The 25,247-nt window shown below is 36.7% G+C and overlaps 1 protein-coding gene across 4 annotated transcripts in view; it reads left to right on the plus strand.

The window, feature by feature from the left end:
• The window catches only part of efr3a (EFR3 homolog A (S. cerevisiae)), a 42,799-nt gene that overhangs the window by 4,556 nt on the left and 12,996 nt on the right, over positions 1-25,247 (plus strand). For 2 of the 4 annotated variants that reach the window (XM_077221953.1, XM_077221954.1), the window contains exons 3-11: positions 7,867-7,943; positions 11,241-11,368; positions 12,343-12,493; positions 13,507-13,628; positions 14,202-14,351; positions 15,979-16,083; positions 22,575-22,653; positions 22,786-22,921; positions 24,224-24,298. In XM_077221953.1, coding sequence (XP_077078068.1) covers positions 7,867-7,943; positions 11,241-11,368; positions 12,343-12,493; positions 13,507-13,628; positions 14,202-14,351; positions 15,979-16,083; positions 22,575-22,653; positions 22,786-22,921; positions 24,224-24,298 — 1,023 coding nt within the window. The remainder of the gene's footprint in view (positions 1-7,866; positions 7,944-11,240; positions 11,369-12,342; positions 12,494-13,506; positions 13,629-14,201; positions 14,352-15,978; positions 16,084-22,574; positions 22,654-22,785; positions 22,922-24,223; positions 24,299-25,247) is intronic. The other 2 variants (XM_077221955.1, XM_077221956.1) reach the window with 1 other exon arrangement.

A 25,247-nucleotide genomic window follows, 5' to 3' on the forward strand; every position in this document is an offset into this window, starting at 1 on the left:
TCTGTGTGTGTTTGTGTGTGTTTGATCTGTCGTGTTTTGTATGAATGTTTCTCGCTTTCCTTTCAGCAGCGTCTCATTCATATGCGCAGTGGACGAGGTGCTAGTGAAGATTCTGTGTGAGGGAAAACATCAAGGGAAAGCGGCGGCGTGTGTGTTTTGTGTTGGTCGAGAGTGTGCGCGTGCATGGTGGCATTATTCGGACAGATGCTTGTGTCGACGACACTGCAGTGAAATATTCAGTGTGCCAAAACATCAGCATCATCAGAATTAAATACAGCTTACCCCTCTGTCCTCATGCAGATGCTCGTGTGTGTGTGTGCGTTTGTATGCGTGTGTAGGTGTGTTATCGAAGATGGTTAGACTTCCTGCACTGTACAGCACCTAGAGAGAGAAAGATAGTAAGACAGAAAGAGAGGGATTGTCTCCCAGTTCCAGTGAGCAGACAGAGACACAGACATGGACTCAGAGAACGCTGATGCTGGTAGGTCCGATCGGTGTGTTTGTGTGCTTGTTTTTTTGTCAGTGTGCCCTTGATTGCTTCCTTTCAGATCATTTGAAAGCATGTATGATATATATAAATATTGAAATATACATCTAAACAGTTTGTTGACAATGTCTTAAATGGCACAATTTTAGGTGGGAAAGCCTTGATTAGAATTAACAATCGACAAGGCCGATATTTGGCCATTTTGAAGTCATTGCCTGATAACAGCCTTCTTGGCCTATTACCAGAGGTGGTTGTTCCCCTATGTATAAAAAAATGTCCATCTGAATGTGTATGATTGTAGCGGTGATAATTTTGTAGTGATGTTTACTTGGCAACAAGAGTTTTACCTTTTGCAAAAATGTGTCATTGAAGAAGCGCTAATTTTGGCCCTTGGTCCTTCACATCCTGATACCAATCAATAATAGACAGTCTAAATATTAAAACACGAACATATATCTTCTGTGAAAGTCTCAGGACCAAAAAAATATTCGTCCAATCATTGCATTCGGTCTGAATGCAATGATACACTGTCCTACCTGCCTGTCAACAAATGTATTTCCATACCTCCCCGCACCCTGCTGGCGCAGACATCACACATCATCAGCGCGTTCCGTAAGACTGCAGAGTTGTAGACAGTCACCGAGCGCCACAAACAAACTGCAGCCACCTTTTACAGTTCCTTCTGAACCAAAACAATAAGCTTATGCTGTTTTCCAGCCATGTCATAACTGGATGTCATAACCTCAGACTTTATGTGTTTCTATGTCAACAAACACCATCAGCGCCGAAATGAATCTGCAGCAGTCAGGTGTTCATTATTATTGTAATGTTATATGCTTTGAGACATCTCTCGTGACACTTTGCAGAATCTGTTTTTTGGAGTTAGACGTGGCTTTGGGATGGGCTCATTTGCATGGGATCTTATTCTTTCAAAGCTAACTTGCTATTGCTAGCCTCTCTGAAATTGCCTACCCTGCCTTTAAACGTCACTGTTTCGGTCTAGTAAATTCAGGGTTTTAAAACTATTTTCAGCCGAAACAGATTTTTTTTCAGTGTTTTGGGTATTATTAACAATAACATGATAAAAAATCTGAGGTTTTATCAAATTTTTTTACATTCAATTACAGGGATATTTCTTCCAAAAATGAAAAAATTCTGTCAATATTTTTCTACTCATCCTCTTCTAGTACTACTAGTACTACTCTACTACTCATGACTTACTTTCTTCTGTAGAACATAAAAGGCAAGGGTGTGGATTTGGTTTGAAAATTGGGGGGTTAAAGTGTGAAGCATTTAAATTTGGCATACCGGTAGTCCTCCTGAAATTTTTTTTTTTTTTTTTTTGTGGTAGCTTACTTATAACTCGCACATACAAAGTTGATTACTGCAGCTTATTAATAATTAGCATACAGTAATTCCTTGTTTGCATAGTATACACCGGTATGATCATACATGTGTATTCTATCGGTTTGACAGAATTTTCTAGGATTTCAAACTGCCATTGGAAGTCAAATTTGACTTGTGTATATTCACATCTCCACATTTTCTTCTATTAAAATGCTTATTTCCTACTCTTAACAGATATTGTTTTCATTTCATCAGGTTTTTATGATGATAAAAATGATTTATGTAATCTAATATCCTTCATCATTAGAACAGAACACATTTTACACATAGCTTAAAAGCTCTTGATTCTACTTTGTACTTGCCCTTATAAAAATGTACCATAGTTCTTGTAAATGTGTCATTTGTTAAAGCATAAATAAAGGTTAGACCATTGATGGCTCCTCATTATTATGCTTATTGGCCAATATCCTTTTTTTTTATATAAAAAACAATCTACAGTACTTTCTATGATAAATAGTAGCCTAGAAACTACAGTATAGTAACTACAACATGTTACTACAATAAAATGTGATAAATTATTGTAAGGGTGGTAATGAGTAGTTTAAAAAGCCTTCTAATTTATGTTGGTGGATGTTAGTGTTTTTTCTCATCAGTTTTTTTTATTTTTGATTGAATTTATTTTTGGATGAAAAATACAGCAGACTGTTTACGTTAATATTTCGGCAAAACAACCATTTTTTGACCATTGAAATGTATCCAAGTTATTTGTCTCCTACCCTTCAACATTAATCTTTAAATATCAACTTCGGTCATTGAAGGAAAAATAATAACATTGGTCAAACACTAATTAGAACAATGAAAAACATGGGAAAAAGAAAAAAAGGGATAATTTGTTTGAAACTGCATATTTTCATACTGCCTAAGTAAATGTCACGCTTCATGTTGTTTACATAATCAATACACAGTATGGCACGCATCATTTTGTTTGTAGTAAACTAAATTGTCGTTGCCTGCAGTGTTCCCAGATGTCAGTCATATTTTTAAAAGCTATAAGTTTAAAGACAGTTGAATTGCGTTATGGCAAATAGTAACTGGGCTAATGATCTCATAAGTGCACTGCAAATGTGCAGACTATGCCTGTACAGCGAGTAAATGTTTGAATTTCTGTCAAATGTGAAACCGGTCGGATTGTAGCAAGAGATAAGAGGTTTTCTGTTTCTCTGGCTCTCTCCTCTCTTTCTTTTTTCTCACCATATTCACCAGATCATGCATATTTTGTTAATTACCCTCCACCCCATCGACCCATGCCGGTAAATTTAGTACAGTGTGTGTATCGGCAAGTTTGGGAGAGTGTATTTGTATAGACACTACCTGTACTCTGTCGGATGGCAAAGGATTATGGGTTTTTAAATCATAGTCTTCAGCTTGAAATTAGAACAGAAAGCCGGGAATATAGCAAACACACACACATCTGTGGTCATTAAAATCTAAAGTGGAACATTCGAAGATAGAACATTCACTGTGTGTTTCAAAAGTATAGGACGACAGTTGTAATCAGACGAAGTTTTACATTGTCTGTGTCTGAAACCAAACACATCTGCCTAATCTGGGATGTTTTTTTATGAAGGTTCAAAAATTGACTTCCAAAAATAGAATAAATTCAAGTGAGCTTTAATCATGCAAATATTTAGAACAGCAATGCTTATTTCTGCTTATTTTGTCAAAGGTCTTAAAGTTCTGCCTTCATTATTATACATCATGGTCTCTCTTTTAAGATAGATGGTAATTCTGTTATGGCAGCTTTCTCTCGGGCTCTGCTCTCGCTCTTCAAACCCTTAAGCTATTTCAGGTCCTCATAAGGTTAAGAGGATTTTCTCTGCAGGCGCTGAATCAATCTCTTCATTTCCCCAGGCGATCTCGTGTTGGCAGTAATGGGGATTCAACAGGCACCGGTTGGAAGCAGGATTTGCACCCAGCTCTGGGGTTGCCCGCACAGGGTGAACGCCCCCTGGTGGCAGTGGCTGCTATGAAATGGACCTTTCTTTGTGCTCATGTAGATGGAGAAAACAAAAACTCAATTATTATGTTTTCAGAATGAACTTGGCATTAGTATTATTTATTTATATTGTCTCTTACTTTGTATTTGATAGATTTAGCCTGGGCTTGCTAACTTTTTTTGGTTTGTTTAAAACTAAAAAATCAAAATTGACCCCCATTTGGAATTGCTGTTGCCTGGCAAATTTAGATTTGCTCTGCAAGTTAGTCTGGCGAAGAGCCCATTCAAGTTCATTTCCAATCTTTCCAAATCGAGGCACCAATCACAAACGTTGAGGTGGGCTTTACAAGATGACGATTGATCTGATTGGTTTAAGGTCTATCCAATTGCGCCCACAGGCATTTGAGCGATGTCTGTTTCCAAATCGAGGGACCAATCACAAACGTTGAAGCGGGCTTTACAAGATTACGATTGATCTGATTGGTTTTAGGTCTATCCAATTGCGCCACAAGGCATTTGAGCGACGTCCGTTGGTGACGCCCCTTTGGAAGTGAGCTGTGAATGAACCTTCCCCAGACCCTAACTCAATTACGACTGAGAAGGGTCTGGTTTTAACCAGGCTAGAATTGCTGTCCAGTTTGGCGGAATTGTCACTTGCCCTTATTAGGCCGGTATGTTCTGCTGATGTCATGTTCATGTGCCATTTATGCCTTTCCTACTTAAATATATGGTTCTCTATGATGTATTGAACATGGCTCATAATCTAGCCGGCTGACATGAGATTTTGTAAAAATTGTGAATATCTTTTGATATTTCGTTTGGAAAGGGGTTGAGTATTATAATCAAGTCAAGTAATTTGTTAATGATATTACTTAATTGTCCAGAGTTGTTTATTAATTTATAGCTGTCATAGAGGGACATTATAGTATATATATCATAATTCCCGGTTATAATTGCTAATTAGAAACATAATATTCTAATATGAGGTTTAATGAAATGTAATTATTTGGAATTCTATATTTTGGTAAAGCAATCTTAACGTTAAATAGTCTAAATATTAAAATCTGTAAAAAAAATCGAATTTTATTCAAGATTTGTAGTGTGGTGTATTGTGATTAATTGAAAATATCAACTGGGTCAGCAGAAAAATCCTTAAGCGAATCATATTGTGCACATTTTAGTGTATGCTATTCTAAAAAAAAAAGTTTTATAATTTTTCCTCAAAATATGATAACTTTCTTCACTTCCTTTGGTCTGATAATTTAAAAAAGTTGATACGGGAAATATAACATTTTTAACAGTAATGTACCCCATTAAATAATGAGTCACTAAATTAAATTCTTCTTTCAAAACGTGTTTTTGTCTTACCCTGATTCACTATGGTAAGCCTATTACAAGTGTTTATATTTTAGACCTGACGGGATAGTTTTCACAGGAAATTGCATATATATGTCACCCGCCAATGTGTGTCTCATCATATCCATAAATAAAGAAAAGTTGCTCTGGCTACTTTGTGTGGTGTGGGAGTGGCATAGGTTAGTTGTCACAGCTCATAATAAAATGAGAATCAACATTGGATTGGCTTAATTTTTTTATGAAATCTGAGAGCTGGCTCACTCCTTCATAGGCTGCTAGGTAATTTCTTCTGCCGGCCCAGAAAAGTTAGTAAAGACATCATTAAAATAGTCAGAGTGACTACAGTGGCTCATCCTTAAGTTTATCAAGCAACGAGAATACTTTTTGTACACAAAAAATAAACAAAAATAACAACTTTATTATACTTTAATAGGTGTAGCAACAGTAACGTCTGCACAACCAAAACAATGTTCTTCCACAAAATGCATGCAGTTTTGTTTTTTTTAATCGCTAGAGGCCCAAAAGTTATTGGGTGCGTCATAATCAGCTTCCTAGCTTCCTAGCTTCCATAGGTCATGAATCAGTATATTGTGTATACGAATTCGGTCACTGTAAGGACCCTGGCTCACTACACATTGGGACACTGATTACTCTATTTCCTGCTACATAACAACATCCTCGTTGAACTGATATCTTTCTGACATTCTTATTTTAATGTTATTTAAAGTGATAAATACTCTGCTTGTTACATATACATGCAACATTTCAGCCATAAATTAATTATAAATGTTAGTTAGATTGTTAATTTCCTGTCTAGCGTTGTATGTTTATGCTGAAATATAATTAAATACTGGTTTGTACCTATAAAAAAAACATGCGAGTCATTATGTAGTGAGTTGGCTCAAGTGATTTATGTTTTGCGCTTCAGAACTTCTGTTAAGGGAACATAGTGAGCACTGATGCTCACTGGTTTTCACAGTGGATTGTGGGACTTTTTAGGGAGCAAACGTTTCAGTGCACTGGTAAGATTTTGCGATTGAGACGGCCCTTAAATGGCCGACTCCCTGATCAGTGCCCTAACTATGGATCTAGAGAGCTAAATGAGACAGTACGTCTACGTGCATAGATGCACCTCACTTTTTCCAATCAACTCCAGTCTCACCTTTCATTATTCACTGCTGAATATTCTTTTTTTGTTTTCTTGTAAATGAATTACATCTTATTATTTTTTAGATTATTCAGGAAGCGTCCTGTTTGTTAAAGCGCACAGTAAATGGTCTTATTTTTGTCTGTCACCTCACAGACAGACCACAGCAGACGTAACTTCCTGTAATCTGTAATTGGTTAGCTCTGCTGTCAGTCCCAGTAGAGGGTGAGTCCTCGTGCAGGTATTCTGTTCAGGTGTGTGTGAGTCTCCGATCAGGGTTGTGGCAGGAGGCAGAAAGGTCACTGTTTGGACCAGGTTTGGGGGTTCTAAAGGAGTCATCAAAGGACAGAGGTCATGATGATGAGGAGGTACAGACAGGTGCCGCGCTCGGAAGCTGACGGAACCTTCCGATTTAGACACACCTGGGAGAGGAGATCTATCCTCAGCAGACTTGGTATCTATGTGTGTGTTTGTTTGTGTGAGATCCTGATGATTAATACAAGGGTGTTGCACACGCTTTGGTAATAAGAATGTTGATGCATTTGTCACTTTGCAGTAGAGCTCGCTAGCCCGCTCTCTTTCGCTTTCCCTTTCCCCCCCTAGCAGCATCTCTCGCTTTTTCCGTCTTACAGAAGTAGGATCAGGTGTTTGAGCTGATAATGGCGGCTCTTTTTCCATGTCTCACTTTACAATCCCTGCACACACATACACTTGCTCTCACAAACAGGTTCTTTTGGCATATACACATGCATGCACGTGCAATCCAGATTTATTATCCACGTTGAACTGGATGAATGAGCAATTTCAGCTCTACCTGGTGAAAGACTGTCAGAGCAGCTCGTGTGTGTTGAATATGAGAAGTGTGTGTGTGTGTTTGTGTGTGTACTAGTTGCTCTGCTGCTCTCAGATTTCTTCTTTGACTTTTTTTAATAATTCATTAGCCCTTCAAACTGTGTGGCATAACACACACACACACACACACATTGCAGTTTGCATTGTGCCTTTCACCAGTGCACATACACATTTCATCCTGACAGCTCATTTAATATCATGCGTATGTAGATTCCGAAGTTCTTATTGGCTTGAGTGGGTGAAGTCTGAATGTATGGTGTAGGACTACTTATGTTGCATATCTGTCCTAGCTCATTAGGGCCACTTTAGTTCAGAAACTGCCAGACACAGCGGAATGGAACCGGAAGCTGGTGTCACAAGGCACGATTTTAAAAGCTCAACTCCTTGACAAACCATCTTAAACGTGGTGCTATGGGCAGGAGACTCAAAAAAAACTTGCCAGATGCAATCGTGCAACACAACATAGACATCAGTCTAGCGCATATTAAAATAGAAAACATTTAGAAAACAGTGCCGATGGATGCAAGAACTAAGAACTTGGATGTATTTCATTCAATTCACATACTCACTAGAATCATTTGTGTTTCTCCAGTTTGAACAGAAAACATACAAAATTGATTTTAAAAAGTCAAGATTGTGTTTCTATTGTATGCGTAACACTTACTGTTTTTTTTTCTACAGGTGTGTGTGGATGTTGTGGTCCTTTGCGACCACGCTACAAGCGACTAGTGGACAATATATTTCCAGAGGACCCCAAGGTAACATATGGAATGGATGGAAATTCAATTCTAGGATATTGGAATAAATTGAATATACCAGGTTGCCAGCTTGTCTGCTAGGCCTTCATTTTAAGTGCATTACTGTACACATTGGCTATTTTTAGTTTGTCAGACATCCTGATTCTGAAACGTCTTGAATTTATTACATTTTCTTAAACACAATTTGTGTAAGATTTATTATATAAAAATTATAACTTATTGCTTGCGATATACATATGTGTATATGTAGACGGCATTATATATATGTATGTGTGTGTGTGTGTGTGTGTGTGTTTACGTAATAAGGCAAATGAGACGTACACAAAATTTCAATAAATTTAAATAAATTACAACTATTGAATACGTTTTTTAATTATAGTTTTTGAAAATATAAGATAAGTGTCAAAATTCACTTAAATATTTTCAAATTTAAATTTGGATAATATTAGAATTTTTAACTTAAATATTCATAGATTTTGTAACCGATAGAATGGCCAAGCAATTTTACCTGTTAATCTCAAAATGGACGAAATATTAGCCTGATCAGTGTTTCACTCTGTCATCTGTAGTTAAATAGCTGAATTTAAAGTCCCTCTGCAGTCAATAATTTTAGCCCTTAAAACCCATCTTTGGCAATGAAAATTTACCCGTTTTGTTTTTTTCCTGTGAAAATAATTTCCTTATGTCTTAAAATAGCTTAAATGTTACTCTACACCCTTGCATCATTTAGTATATGTGGTTTCATGAATATGCAAATTAGGTCCGCCTCCACTCAATCACACCAGCTCGGACTACCTGATCTGCTCGGTCAACTGTAGTAAACGCTACACAATGGCATGTGGAATTAATATCGGTTTCATTCAACCATATATGTTTGAACCAGAAACTGATTCAGAAGAAGTGGAAGAGTGAATTATATAGACTCATCTACAAGTCCACGTATCAAAAATGGTAGTGCGTTTTATGTATCGCTCACTACAACATCGTAAACATAACAGTAATTGACATGATTAGCCTTTGGCTTGACTACATTATCAAACAGCTAATAATGTGTTGCTGATGTTACACAAACCATGTTGCAGTTCTCCATCTCAGAGTCAGACAGCTGCCTTCTAAAAATCAGTGTCCTTAGAAACACTTAGAAAGCCGGTAGGGAAAGCCTGCCACGCACGTTGACGGGATTGGCTACATGTTTGTGACGGTAGGAAACAGGTGGTTTCTCAGAAAATACTAAGCAATGGTGTTGACTTATAAATTTGCATATGGGTAAGGGATAGTTCACCCAAAAATGAAAATTATCCCATAATTTATTCACTCAAGCCATCCTAGGTGTATTTGACTATCTTCTTTTTGACGAACACAATCGGAAATATATTTAAAAACATCCTGGCTCTTCCAAGCTTTATAATGGTAGTGAATGGGGGACGAGATTTTGAAGCTCTAAAAAAAATGCATCCATCATAAAAGTAACCCATTCAACTCCAGGGGTTTAATAAACATATTTAAAACTTTATTAACTACAATAACTAGCTTCCGGCAGACGACCATATGCATACCCTGACACGGTGTATGACGTAGGATATAGGAGTATCGTAAACTTAGACGCCTCTCACGGTGTAAAGAAATTGGGCTGTGCAACAAACTCAAGCTCCTGTTATCTTATATCAAAATCCTCCAACATTTCTCTTTAAAATTTCTCGTTTTAGACTTCTAATTTGTGACCGGTGTTTTGTTTTGCTCTATTCTCTGTACTTCCACATTCAACAATATGTCATGCGTCAGGTCAGAGGTTACTCTTTTTAGTTTTAAATATGGATTTTTTTCTTACAAAAACCCATCGCTTCGTTTCAGTAAGCCTTTATTAATCCCATGGAGCGGTATTGATGACTTATGATGGATGGATGCATTTTTGGGGGTTTCAAAATCTCTGCCCCCATTCACTACCTTTATAAAGCTTGGAAGAGCCAGGATATTTTCAAATATATCTCCGATTGTATTCGTCTGAAAGAAGTAAGTCATATACACCTTGGATGGCCTGAGGGTGAGTAAATCATGAGATAATTTTAATTTATCTTTTAATCTTTTAAAGCATATTAAAAACACCACATTGACATATATACAACATTTAAAAACTTGATTTTCACCACAGGAGGTCTTTCAGGAGACACCGTAGAATTCAGCAGTCAACAAGTCTTGCTCATTTACATAATAAACTCAGGTTTTTGACAGATACTTTAAATAATATCTTTAAATACTATAGTTATATCAGAGTTCATGCACTGCGCTTCAGATGCATTCAAGTTCAAGTGCTGTGATCAAAATATATTCTCATTGGCTCTTCCTGTCCTCAGAAACCCGGTTAAGTAAATGCCACGGCATAATATGCAAGAAGCTGCTTGGACTATCAATCTAAATTTAAAACGCAGTTGACTGGCAGCTGTTGCTTGTTATTCATATTGTTGGAGAAAAATTTTATGGCACTGTTATTATGAATATGTATTAATGTTTTAATTTTGACCTTTAACCTTCTCAACAGTTTGATATACAACAACATACACACTGGGAAGCTTTTTTATCCTTGCTGTTACTCCATATTCATCATTTACATTCAGCTCTGTTGATTAGAATGACACACACATACCCACACACCCACACAATTGTTTTCTCTGAAGGCTAAGTGTCAGTAATTTTCTCATGAGAGGGTGTGACTGTTTCCACTGACACACACACACACACACACACACACACAGACAGATTCCCCACAGTCATGTTACGTACCGTATGTTAAAATCGTGTTAAGTTAATTAGCACTTTGAGAGCTTCAGGAGTTCATTGCTCTAAATGGATTTTGGGTAAAAATAAGTTTCTACTTCTGATGCCTGTAAACTCTTTTTCCAAAAAATATTCACTTCAAATATTCTACACAGTCAGTTTACGTAGACCTCGCTAGGCACCATTAGGAACAGGGATGCGTTTCCTAAAAGCATTGTTAGCTAACTATGGTCGCAAGTTCCATTGTTACCAACATACAGTAGTTCAGCGATTCGATGTTTCCCAAAACCATAGTTCAAATGTTCATTCGTAAACTGCATCACAAACTAATTAACGCGGTTACGTGGTCATTTCATTTAAATATATATATATGTACGTTTCAACCTATATATTTTTTGTGTCAACAATTAGCAATGTTTTTGAAGAGTGCAAAAAGTGGCGGTTTGGCTTTGATTTTATTCGTAAAATTCCAGTCAAGGTTTAGATGGGTTGAAAATGTTCATTGTTCTTTGTTTTGTTCCTCAGGATGGACTGGTGAAATCTGATATGGAGAAGTTGACGTTTTATGCGGTGTCGGCACCAGAGAAGCTGGACCGCATCGGAGCATACCTGGCTGAACGTCTTAGCAGAGATGTGGTACGACATCGCTATGGGTAAGACACACACAAATACACACAGTTATTTCCCACACTGATTTTGTGGAGTAACATATATAAATGTACCTTACTCTCACGCCCAGATGCGTTCTCAGGTACTGAAATTTGGCACAGATTGATTTAATGTGAATCGGTGCTTGGTAGTACCGACGTAATTCGGTCATTGCCCTCAAAAGAACCGAGTTCGGTACCCAACCCTACCCAAAAGGCAGTCCTATAACTAAAATCATTCCCAGTTCCTTTGGTGCGAACATGCCAAGAAGTGGCAACTTCCACCAATAGTTATAGGAACTATGAAAGCGTTTGTTTGACATGAGTGAAAATGACAATAGGCCATAGACATATATTGGCTAACATAGTTCATGTTTGTTGGTTGAATTCCAGGCAACTTCTTTTTAGCGTATGGAGGTTGTTGGCATGGTCTTGAGCCTTTCCCTCCATTCAGCTCGGTTTTGTACTGACTGGGTCCAGAAGCGCAAAACCAAGCTGAAATGGTGTACTTCTTCCACCAATAGTTATGGGAACCATTAAAACGTTCCTCCTATTGGTTTTGTTAAGAACCTTTAACATCCATGGAAACTTTCCACTGCATAAAAGGTTGTTAATATTGGGAAAATATTCTTTAGCAAAAAAAATAATTTATAAAATTTTATTTTTAAGAGTGTATATGCTTTGATGATCACACCATAGGTGCTCAGACTATCGTTCTTAAAAATGTATTTTTTATTTTATTTCTTACAATTGTGTTATTTATAAAATTTTTGTTCTTACACTTTTAATTTTTGATTATATTTGGAGCTTGGAAAGTGTTCATTTTGGACACCGTTTCTTCTCTCTCTCTCTTTGTGTGTGTGTGTGTGTGTGTGTGTGTGTGTGTGTGTGTGTGTGTGTGTGTGTGTGTGTGTGTGTGTGTGTGTGTGTGTGTGTGTGTGTGTGTGTGTGTGTGTGTGTGCGCGTGCGTGCGTGTGCAGGTACGTGGTGATAGCGATGGAGGCGTTGGATCAGTTGTTGATGGCCTGTCATTCTCAGAGTATCAAGCCATTTGTGGAGAGCTTCTTACACATGGTAGCCAAACTGCTGGAATCCAGAGAACCAGATTTACAAGTGCTGGGCACCAACTCGGTAAGTTTGTGTGTGTGACTGAAGGAGCCTGAGTGATGCAGTCCCAAATCTCAGCAGGAGACGTGAGAGACTCAGGTGGAAGATGAGAAATGGCTTTGACTGTTATTCTGCCATTTGTTATAGTGCTTTTTTCTTTTTTCTCACTTTTTCAGTTCCTTGCTCTTCCTCTCGCTCTCTCTGCTCACTCAATTTTCTGCTATATTATTCCTCATCTGGGTTTCTCATATCTGCACACAGAGGATCTGAAGCATTTCATCGCATAAATTCTACTGCATTGAAATGTTTGTATGTTTTGAACATTGCATCATCTATTGAAGCCTAAAACTACATTTCTCAGTAACATGAGATATTATTTAATATCCTCGCAAAAGCAGGTCATTCAGAAAGAATTCACAATATTGACTGTAAGAGTGCATTAACATATGACGACTCACATCATTTATATTGGGAATTTTGAAAACAGAAGCCAGTCAATACAGAGGTTGTTTAATGCAGGTTTAATACTGAGAGTCAAGGAATGGGTGCCAAATGTTCATTTATTGCTGCTTTAATGAACTTCTGTGAAATAAAATGCTATTGCTCGGTTTAACAGACAAGGCTTAAGCTAGTCCCAGACCAAAATGCATGTTTGAGCTGTTTTAACTGAAAGCAACTTGCAATGACATATCTTAAAATGTCAGTGCCATTGTTTTCTCAAGATGCACATCAGTAATGTTTTTCTAAGGCACGTTTATAAAAGCTACTTAAATGTCCTAACTGAACTGAACTGAATCTAAGCCTTGTCTGTGAAACCAGCACTACAAATATCAATTATTGATAATTACCGGACTCGAGATGTCACACTTGTCTGGCTGATAACAGTAACTTCCTCCGCACATCATTGAAAGGGAATATCGCCATCAGACCTTTGTTTGGGGGTGTTTTTGATTCTGTCATTGTGTGAGACCGCAAAAGATTGGGCGTGGTTGTATGTTTTTCTGACAAATTCTGAGTGTGTGTCTGATTCCTTGTAGTTTGTGAAGTTTGCGAACATCGAGGAGGATACACCCTCTTACCATCGCAGATACGACTTTTTCGTCTCGCAGTTCAGTGCCATGTGTCATTCCACACATGAGGACCCCGAAACTCGCAGCAGGTGTGTGCATTAGTGTCTGTCTATTTTTATGTTGGGCTATCAATAAATGAAAATAATTTATAAAGAAAATAAAAAATATATGTATATATATAATATGACTCTATAATAATGAAATATAATAAACATAATATGCTGACCTGTTTTCAAATAATCCATTAAAAAATGTATCACAAAATATTAAGCAGCACAACTGTTTTCAACATTGAAAATAATAAGATTTGTGTCTTGAGCAGCAAATCAGCATATTAAGAAGAATGATTTCTAAAGAATGAAAATTCAGCTTTGCCAAAAATAAACATCTAGCAATCTTATCAACCACAAACTTGGGAGTTATGTGTGTGTGTGTGTGTGTGTGTGTGTATATGTGTGTGTGTGTGTGTATATATATATATATATATATATATATATGACTTCTGAAGATTTTATTGAGAAAAGGTCTAGCATAATTTGTTTCCAGATGCCAATTGCTTTTTGATATTGTGTTAACTAATGCAGTCAGATTCAAAAGTTGACTTTGGCAGTTGTGATCTAATGAGTGTGTTATTTACTGTGTTTAACGTGTTCCATCTGTAGGATCCGTGTAGCAGGCATTAAGGGTCTTCAGGGTGTCGTCAGAAAAACTGTGAATGATGAACTCCAGGCAATTATCTGGGAACCTCAACACATGGATAAACTCATCCCCTCTATGCTGTTCAACATGCAAGATAATGACGACTCCGAGAGGTAGGTACACACACACACACACAAACGTTTGGTTTCCATGTTTTATGGCGACTTTCCATAGACATAATGATTTTTATTTTCTACAAACTGTATATTCTATCCCCTATCACTACCCCTAAACCCAAACCTCACAGAAAACTTTCAGAATTTTTACATTTTCAAAAAGCATATTTTAACGTGATTTAAAAGCTGTTTTCCTTGGGACCAAAACATTTCCCCACAAGGTCAAAGATTTCTGGTATACCTGAACCACACACACACTCGAGCAGGGGAAATCATTTAATTTTTAATACTCAATATTTTTCGTACAAAAATTGCTTTTCAATTTGTGCTTGATCTTTTTTGTTCTGTACCACACACTGAATAACACCACCAAACACAGAGAGGTAGGGAGGAAGAGAGATTTTCTTGATAAGAGATCTCTGGAGGTCCACATGTAGAGGGCAATCGAGGATATCTGATTCCTTTAAAGGGGTGTGTGTGTGTGTGTGTGTGTGTGTGTGAGAGAGAGAATAAAACGTGAGTTTGTCTCAGATAATGGCTCCTTTGTGCACAGAATATTTAAGTTTAATTGCCTGTTTGTGTTTATGCGTACGGAAACATCAATTCCCAGTTCCCTTCTACCCTATAATCAGGAGCTGAAATCCGATCTAGTGTATCGATCGGTGATTAAGGTTGCAAACACAAAACAGGGCTGTGTTTGATTGACGCGTGTGAGCTTGGCTGGAATGACACCTGACCTGCTGATGTCACAGAGGACGACTTCTCATCTGAAAGCTTATCTCTCAGAATAAATTAAAACTGCCTTTGAAATGTTTCATTCAATTCATTATTTACTGCATTTACTTTCTAAATTCATACAATTGTAAAGAGTATGTTCAGAAATTTCATAATCTGCTATACTATTCATACTACTTTTGCAGTAGTATGCATAATTTCTGTGTGCATAGTATAACCAGACCAACTACATTAATTTGTAGGGCTGCACAATTTGGCCTAAAATTTTGTGACATATGACTATAAAATAATAATAATTATAATAATACCTTTTACTAATGTAATATTTCACTGCAAAATAAAATAAAGGTATTTCAGGAAAATAATATAATAATTTTATTTTGCAGCACAATACAGTTTAAAACATTATTGCATACTATTTTACAAACTATTGACAAAAATAGCAGGAAATATACAGTATATACTGTGAAGTAAACAGTACCTAGTATTTCTTTACAAAACATAGCCACTGTTTGCTGTTGGAGTGCTTTAATATATGGCACTCTGATTAAGTTTAATATGTGACTATTATTGGCTCAGAAAACACAGACACAAACTGATGTGTGTGCGTCTGCAGAGTTGTGTGGTTATTTCAGCTTTTCAAGGTCGTCAGATTCTGTTAATTGCTTTCCATGGGCTGTCGGTGAGCTGAAGGGACAAAGAATCTGTGTGTGTGTGAGAGAGAGAGAGAGAGAGAGAGGTGGCTGGGGTTTTTTCCTCACAGGTCTTTAATGGATCATTTAATACACTTGTGTATTTGACATCAGAATGCAGAGTGAGCGTAATACCACATGCTGTAAATGACCGAGTTTAGTACATGTGCTCTTAAATGCATGCGTCTCTTTTTCAGGGCTGGAGAGGAAAATCCGGCTTCATTGGCTGAGAGTTGCTTTCGAGAGTTGCTGGGTCGAGCTGCTTACGGCAACATGAACAATGCAGTGCGCCCTGTACTGGTGTAAGTATCATTGCAATGGCTACACTGTGCTGTGGGTACCATTATCCAGTGCTATTGTTTGAATAGTCTCTCTGGCAGCAGTGGTTCACTCACTATTCACTCATTACAGTAAAATGAATAACTCAAGCCTTGACTTTAAGTTCAGGCTGTTGTTTTATTTCTGGGCTTGTTGCTATGGTAACATCACATTGTGATCGGGGTACCATGACTATAAAATTTGCCCAAATTTTTTAAAATGCACACAAGCTGAATGGAGAAGTTGTGGCGTAGTGTTGGGTTGGCCGGGACCACAAGCAGCTCTGTCTTCACAAGCTTTAATTGAAGGTGGTGATTCATCCAGCCAGAAATGTCTGTCAGGCCGGCTGAGATGCGAGCAGCTACCGTCGGATCATCAGGCTGGAATGAGAGGTAGAGTTGTGTGTCATCAGCATAGCAGTGATAGGAAAAGCCATGTTTCAGAATCACAGATCCTAGTGATGTCATATAGATGGAGAAAAGAAGTGGTCCAAGCATTGAGCCCTGAGGCAACCCAGTAGCTAGATGTTGGGTCTTAGACACCTCACCTGTCCTAAAGACACCCTAAAGGATCTACCTGAGAGGTAAGACTTGAACCATTAGAGTGCGGTTCCTGAGATGCCCTTTGTCTTTAGGATTGACGGAAGGATCTTGTTGTTAATTGTGTCAAAGGCAACAAACAGATCCAGCAGGAAAGTTGAAAGATCATTTTTATAACTTTCTGTTTTTGTTGCTAAGGGAATCCAATGTATCTCCTCAACAAGGGTGTCACGCACTGAACACCAAAGCTTTTATATGTCCTAACAAGGTTTTATTGAAGTTCTTATAACTGAAAATTTAATTCCATTATCAATGCTTTGAATTTTCTTTTCTAAAATCATGCATTGATGCATTAGTCACCCAATACATGAAAGCTTTTATGCTTCACATTAATTCCCAAAATATTGGTATTGTACCATTTTAAATCTGTGATAGTCCCTGTAACACACACACACAAGCTCACAGGCTAAAATATGTGTGGCCGTTTCAGCTTTTCAAGCATGTCAGTTTCCATTAATCGTTTTTCAGGTTGACCGTGAGAAGGGATCATAAGAGGAAATTGAAAGCGTACAATACAATGATAACATTTTCAAAATGATCAGGTGTTTTATGAGCTAAGCGAACCCTAGTCTCAAATATGCAGCGCATACCTGCATGCAAAGGGTGCCAAAGCACTTTGAGACACAAAGATGTTTTCAGACAGGCACGCAGCGCGGTGTTAGCCTGCGAGCTCAGCTGTCCAGACGCTCATGCTGCTGTCAGCTGCTCGTCTGCTTCCTCTCACGCTGTGGGCATGATGGGATTCATTCATTCCAGTCTCAACACAAACACCATGCAGAAAAAGCAAGCAGTGCCCAGGTGCCTCTGTTTTGTGTTCTGAGCTTGATTTAGGTGTTAAATTGGTTACAGGTGCAAATATATGTGTCACTGTTTGCACAGTGACTCTGTAGCCTAGGGACTTTCCTGTCATATCGACACTTGATATTGCCCTTCATATGGGCTTTCTCTGATTTCACATCCTCAAAATTCGTGTAACATTTTAAGTATTTTATGATTTCATTAAGACTGTTGAATCAGCAATGCGACAGCATCAACAATGGCGTTATTGATTCAATAAAAGCTTTAATGCAAAAAATGTAATTAAACGAAACAAAACAACTAAGTTAATTATAAACAAAATTAAATAATAAAAAAGATTAAATTTGATTTCTATACACAAGCTTGTGATTCTATTCTGATTTCGAATCAATTCGTTTCGATCTTGATTCAGTACATGAAAAATTTTCTCAAGGAAAAGAAACGTTTTACTATAATCAGTTGATGCATATAATATTGAAGGTTAAAATGAACTGATTTGTCTACAAACACTTAAATTGCACACAAGGAAGTTTTATAATAATAACATTATAATACTAACTTTATAATAACATTATTCTGTTTTTTTCTCCGATTTGTAAAAAAAAAACATTTAAATGCTTGGCTGTCAAAACTTTATTCAACTTATATGTTTGATTTATTCAAACATACTTCAGATACTGAAGAACAGTAATGTGTAATATAGTGTCAGGGTTTGGGTAGGTGAAAGGAACGAGGAATCAAGCGCAGGACAATAGGTATTTATTAAGTAAAAAATTAATAAAAATAAAAAAACTACCCCGTGTAGGGTGACCAGACGTGCCAAAAAATTTGGAACAGTCCCGAAATCTAAGCTGTTGTCCCGAATCCCGAATCCGGCCCTGATTGTCCCGAAAATTATACTAAAGCAAAATCTTTAGTTATTGTCTGATAAAACATAAAAAACTGTCCGTGGAGGTTGAGTCGTCCTCGTCCTCCAGCCAGCCCCCATTGGCTGCAGCATCTTTTTTTGAAGTTCTACAAAGATACCGTATAGGCGCGAATTTAGATATGCAGTGATAAGCTAATTTTCATTCATTCGTGTCGTTGACATGGCATGACATAGACGAAGAGAGCGCAAGTTGCAGCAGCCGCAGTGAATGTGCAGGCAGCCAGTCGTAAAGGAGTGATTGATTTGTATTCAATTACTTTATTATTTAGCTTTATTATATTTATTATTACGGCATAATGATGTTATATATTTTAATACATTTATAAATAGGCAAATATTATCTATTGATTTTTTTTCCTGCCATACAAAAATAATTAAGGAAATAACCATATTTTAATCTAGCAGAGTACTAAATTAAATGGACGGATGATGTTAGATTAAAAACCACGCATCATTTTCCAGTGTCGGTCAGTCTGGATCTAGATTTCTGTACATCCCCTTATGGCAGTGAAAATTGTTTATCTCAATTCAAATGGATTAAGCAAACTTTCATTTTATAAATGTAAATTAATTGCATGCATGATAAAATGTGAAACAATTGTATCTGCTTATTTTAATTAAATTGGACAAGCAACAAAAAACATCTGTATTAAATAAGTAGACAGTACACAATGAATGCAGTATTGATTATTCTAATGAAACTAGAATTAGTTTAGCAGTATTAAATATTGAAGAACAACTATATATAATAAATTAATAGATATCGTTATCAAAAGAAACCTGTAGCTGAAATTTCTGTTAAATTCATTACTCGTTTTGTATCATGCTTAACACCTCTTAACTATAGTAATATCTGTAGCTTGTCCTCTTGTGACTTATTACTTGAATATCTTAGATACTTAGATCATATTAGAGCTGTTTTTTTCCTCCATTAGCAATAATGTTCCCCTTTTTCATGCAGTGCACATCCAGGCAAGTCTAGAGGAACATTGAAGTCATTTCCAGGTCATTTTATAAGCGAGGGAATGGTCTAATGATAACTATTACATTATGAACCAGAGCTTGATGCAATAAAACCACAAAAAAAGATAATGCACTGATTTATATTTATATAAGATTTATAATGCACTGAAATGTGATTTAAGTAATGAAATAAACTTTTTATATTCTAACTGTATGAAGTAATATTAAACTGTTTTCTATTTTAACATATTTTCAAATGTAATAAATTTTTCTGACGGAGAAATTAATTTACTCCAGTCTTCAGTGTCACATGATATTTTAGAAATCGTTCTAATATGCTGATTTGCTGCTCAAGAAACATTTATTATTATTATCAATGTTGAAAACTTTGTTGTTGTGGTGCTTAATATTTTAACATTAACCATGATACCCTACCATTAAAAAGTTTGGGGTAAGTACGATTTAAAAAATAAATACTTTTTTTTTTTTTTAAATTGATTCAAGTGACTTTTAAAGATGTAATGTTACAAAAAAATCTGTTTCAAATAAATGGTGAATGTATCATGGTTTCCACAAAAATGTTAAGCAGCAAAAACTATTTTCAGCATTGCTAATAATAAGGACCATTAATATTTGAACACCAGTAAAATACTATAAAATAATAATAGTAAAATATTTGACACTAGTTGATAATAATAGACCAGCAAATCAGCATATTAGAATTAGAATAATTCCTGATGAATCATGTGACACTTAAGACCGGAGTAAGGAAGTTGAATATTCAGCTTTGCATCGAAGGAATAAATTACATTTTAAAATATTTTTAAAAAGAAAACAGTTCTTTTAAATTGTAATAATATTTCACGACAATATTACTGTTTTTACAGCATTTTTGATCAAATAAATGAAGCTTTGGTGGGCGTAGCTTCTTTCAAAAACATAATAAAAATCTTACAATTAATAAATTGTTCCAATATTTTGAACAGTAGTGTACATTCTGAATTGATGATGAAGTGGAATTTTTTTTAAGTTAAAGACTAAATGCTCTACTATAGGTCTGTAAATGTGTGTCTTTAACGGAGACTGAAGGTGAAACTTTCGATTCAGATCTGAAAATGAGCTGCTTTGACTTTGGCGTCGTGTGTAAAGCTCTCGGTTTGACTGCCCTGACCTGGTCTCCATCTGTAACTTATTAGCACACAATTCAGACACATGCAGCTGTATGCCGTGTGTGTGCAGACACTCTCAGGGCTCATTAATGAGACCGTTTTGCCTCATCTCAGTCATTGGCCAATTAGCGCTGAGTGAGATGTCTGTAAAAAGAGAATATCAAAGCGCCGAGGGGCTCTCGAGCACGTCTCTTCTCTATCACACTCCCTCACCTTCTCCATCGTCTATCGTGTCTCGCTCTTTCTCTAACTCTCTCCCTCTCTCCTTATTAAACTGTTCGCTGTGCGCTCTGTATTTATTAAACTTGTGTGAGGTTTTGAGGGAACGTTGAGCTCCAGGGTAGATATCTGTACCTCTGATAACACGTACGGCTGGTTTTCGCGGAGACAGACAGTGAGAGCTCTTTTTTTTGGGTGGAAGGGGATTTCAGGCGTTCCAAAAATAGCTCTCATCGGATGGGGGGTGAGATCAGATTGACGTTACCATGGCGACAGCAGGAAGGGAGAGGATGGTGGCATAGAGGTTTTAGAGTTAGATCAGACTGCGGAAAAGAGGAGAGATTAAGGTGTGGGAACATGGTTTGTGTTGCGGCGCAGGAATGCTCAAGTTTTCCACATCACAGCTTCTGTTGAGTGGAAACACCGTGCTCGATATGACAGGCACCAGTGATAGAACCGACTCCAAATACCTGCATTACACATAGTCGGATGTGGACTTGCTCTTGAGCCTTTAAAGTTGGCAATGTAACAGAACTTGCGATAGCCCTTTCTTCCCTATTGTGACATATCTTAGGGAAACAGCTTCTTGAACAAGAAAAAATGTAGAGCAGGACTTGATTTTGTCCATCGGTAATTGATTGGATCAATTCCTATATGTTGGCTCCATCCAAAATCACATTCTTCCCTACTATATAGGTCATGTGATAATGAAAACATGACGAATGTAGAACGTCCGGATTACATTCATAATACACACATTCCTATCATATAGAACATACTTTTTTAGTGCTTACAAAGTAAGTACTTGTTCAAAATATGTACCTACTCAAGAGAGTATGCGATTTCAGACGCAGACGTCATCAGAGAAGAGAATGAATTAAAACAAAAATGATATGCACAGATGAAACAATTTTAACACTGCAATATTCTATAAAATATAGGAACAGTTTGGGTGACTATTGATTTCCAATGTATTGACAAAAATAATATTTGCTGGTGTTCCACAGGTGAAATCATACAAATAAAATCATACAGGTTTAGAATGACATGATTGTGAGTAAATAATAACAGAACTTTAATTTTGGGGTGAACTATCCCTTTACTAAGTAGTTGGAGTTTTTTTTTTTTTCCAAAACTTAGAAAAGCCCATAAGAATGAAATGGAGATTTTTGTAAATGTTGTGTAAAAAGTGCTCAGACATTGCAGAGCTTTTTATCTACTGCTTTTCAAATTGAGAAATTGTCCAATTACACAGTAATGATTAAAAAAGGCGGAGACTGAATCTAAATTCAGGGACGACAATGTTTAATCTAATTGCTGTAGAGGAAAAAAGCTGTATTTTTGGTCCCCTTTTGGGAGATTCATTAAAAGTTTTGGAAAAGGAGGCAAAAAATGCCACTTGTTTTTATCTCCGAGTACCTTGTGTCACTATTATAAAAGACAACATTTTAACATTTCTTTGGATAATTCCCATAATGTCAAATAAAAAACATCACACAGATCCTTCATAGACTTGCTTAGTGAAATAGCAAAAGAATCCTTTGTGTAGCAACGGGTGCTAATTTAGGACCATTTTTAAGGCAAGGCTTAGCAAAGGCTCAATTTAAATGTGGCAAATTTAAACAGAACTGAGCCCACTTCACCAGGATTGGTTGCTGAAAGCGTTATCATATTATTCTAAATATTTGAAAAACACAGGGAAAGGGATGCATGTCAAAAATTTGATTGAATGACTATTTTGGTCAATATGCTGTCTTATAAGAAGGCACACTGTAATTCACAGCATTGTTTTCCTGCAGGCATTTAGACAACCATCGTCTGTGGGACCCGAACGATTTTGCTGTTTCCTGTTTCAGGATAATCATGTACTCAATACAGGTAAAGTGAACATATTCTCACTCCATCTTTTTGTGTTAATCCTGTGTGGCCGTTGAAGCGTTTAATGATAATGGAGAGTAAATTAAATTCACTTCTACAGCATGTTTTATGAAGTGTTTGTGTGTGTTTCAGGCCCAGCATTCTCACCATGTGATCCAGCAAGTGTTGTCTCACCTTGACACTCACAGTAAGAACACCCCACGTGTGAGGGCAGGTATCGTTCAGGTGCTGCTGGAGACGGTTGCCATAGCAGCCAAGGGCTCCATCGGTAAGACTGGGTATTCACCATCTAAGGGGCCGTTTACACGACACCGTTTTCAACGAACGTGAAACTTTTTATGCGTTTTGGCTATTCATTTACCTGACAATGGCGTTTTGGGGGCCTGTTCAGTCTATAGGGTGCATAGTGACATCGCCAACTACTGGCCTGACAGCATAATACAACGTTTTAGTCGTTTTTGTGGATCCATGTGAATGGGGATCATTTTGAGAATGATGTCGTCTGTACACGAAAAACACAAAGGTTTTTAGTACATCGTTGTCGTGTAAACGTACCCTAAGATGAGCATTTTGATTGTTATTGCTCGTACTTTGTGTGTGTGTGGTTTACAAACCATTAACCATAAGAATTCAGCTTTGGCACGTAACCCATCTTGTGTGGTTTGTGTTACTGACATTAATAGTAATTCAAATTGTGTGGCTTTTTGAGGAGAGATGAATTAGTCTGAGCAATAAGACTGAGGACTTGCATATCATGGAGATTTGCATGTTTTGACTTAGTAAGTAATCATCCTAGCACGTTGGATCTTGTTGTTTTATAAAACAAGTTAAAAAAAATCTACTTTTACATTTGTTCTATTTACTCTAATATTCAAATGTTTAGGGTTGGTTAGATTTTTAAAATAAGTCTCTTCTGCTCACCAAGAAGGAAAAGAAGGAGGTTTATAAAATAAGTATTTTATGCTCACCAAGGCTATCGTTATTTGATCAAAAATACTGTAAAACAGTAATATTGTAAAATATTATGATATAAATAAACTATATTTTTTAAATGCAATTTATTCCTGTGATACAAAGCTGAATTTTTGTCTTCAGTGTCACATGATCCTTCATAAATGTTTCTAATATGCCCATTTGTTGCTTTAAGAAATATTTTTTATTATCGTGAATGTTAAAAAAACAAACTGCTTCATATTTTTGTGGAAACCATGATAAAATTTTCTCAATGAAATTTCATAAACAGCATTTTGTTTGAAATGGAAATCTTTTTTAGTATTAAAAAATATCTTTTCTGAATTAAATAGTATTCATTAAAAAATGAATGTAAAACTCTACCTGTCGTTGAATTACTCTGATTATTATCATTATTCAGATGATTATTTTGTTATTCTGTTTGTTCTTTTGCTTTTGTGTCAGTCACTACAACTACAAACAGATGGCATAAAATACCAAACGACCACTCACATTTCCCCTTTTCCTCTCATAATCTCTGCGTGTCTTCATTCCTCCTTGTCTTTTGTCTTTTGTCTTTATTCCATCTCTCCTTCCTGAAATCTGTTTTCTCTCACAGGTTATATTGCTCCTAATCAACACAATGCTTACACGTTTCTCAGTCCCGTCTCTTCACCATCCAATCTGTGGTTGGGTATGTTAACAAGCACAGCTCTCACCCGATCAAAACCTTCAGGCAGTCACTAAATTGGACCCGTATATGGTGAACTAGTGAACTGTTTAGGGTCCCGTCATGTGGTATTGATTATGTAAAGGAATAGTTCAAACCTGTAAGACTGTCATTCATCTTCAGAACACAAATGAAGATCTTTGAAATAAAATCTGAGAGCTTTCCATTGACACCTACGCAACTACCACTTTGAAGCTTCAAAAAGTTCATAAAAAGATTGTAAAACTAATCCATATGAATTGAGCGGTTTAGTCCAAATTTTCTGAAGAGACTTGATCACTTTAAATGATGAACAGATTGAATTTAGGCTTTTATTCACATATAAACATTGATCAGCGAACATAAACAGAAGCTGCTTGATGCACAAGAACAAACCTCTTGCAGAAACTCAAACGTGCAGCGTAACAAGAATGAACCTCATTGGTTCTCACACATCAAGTGAACATGCTTGAGCTTCCGTTTACCACTGATGTGTGCGTTGATGAAGGTTTATATGTGAATAAATTCAATCTGTTCATCATATAAAGCTATAGAGTCTGTTCAGAAAATTTGGACTAAACCACTCAATTAATTTAGATTAGTTATACAATCTCTTGAAGCGTCAAAGTTTCAGTTGCGTAGCTGTCAATGGAGGGACAGAAGATCTTCATTTATGTTCCAAAGATGAACGAAAGTCTTTCAGGTTTGGAATGTCATGGAGGTGAGTAATTATTGACAGAATTTTTTATTTTTGGGTGAACTTTCCCTTTAAGGATGTGTATTTGACGAGTGGCTGAAGGTTTTATGGTTTTGCTGTGTGGAGTAACTGCAGCTCCCCCTAGCAGTGCTCTGTAGTTCCTGTGTCTAGTCTGAGTCATATGCTGTGTTTTTTTGTTTTGTTTTTTATACCATATAGTGCTTAAGTTGGCACAGA

Source organism: Siphateles boraxobius, unplaced genomic scaffold (genome assembly GCF_051911475.1).
Source record: "Siphateles boraxobius isolate OS27281-9 unplaced genomic scaffold, OSU_SipBor_1 86, whole genome shotgun sequence".
NCBI lineage: Eukaryota > Metazoa > Chordata > Actinopteri > Cypriniformes > Leuciscidae > Siphateles > Siphateles boraxobius.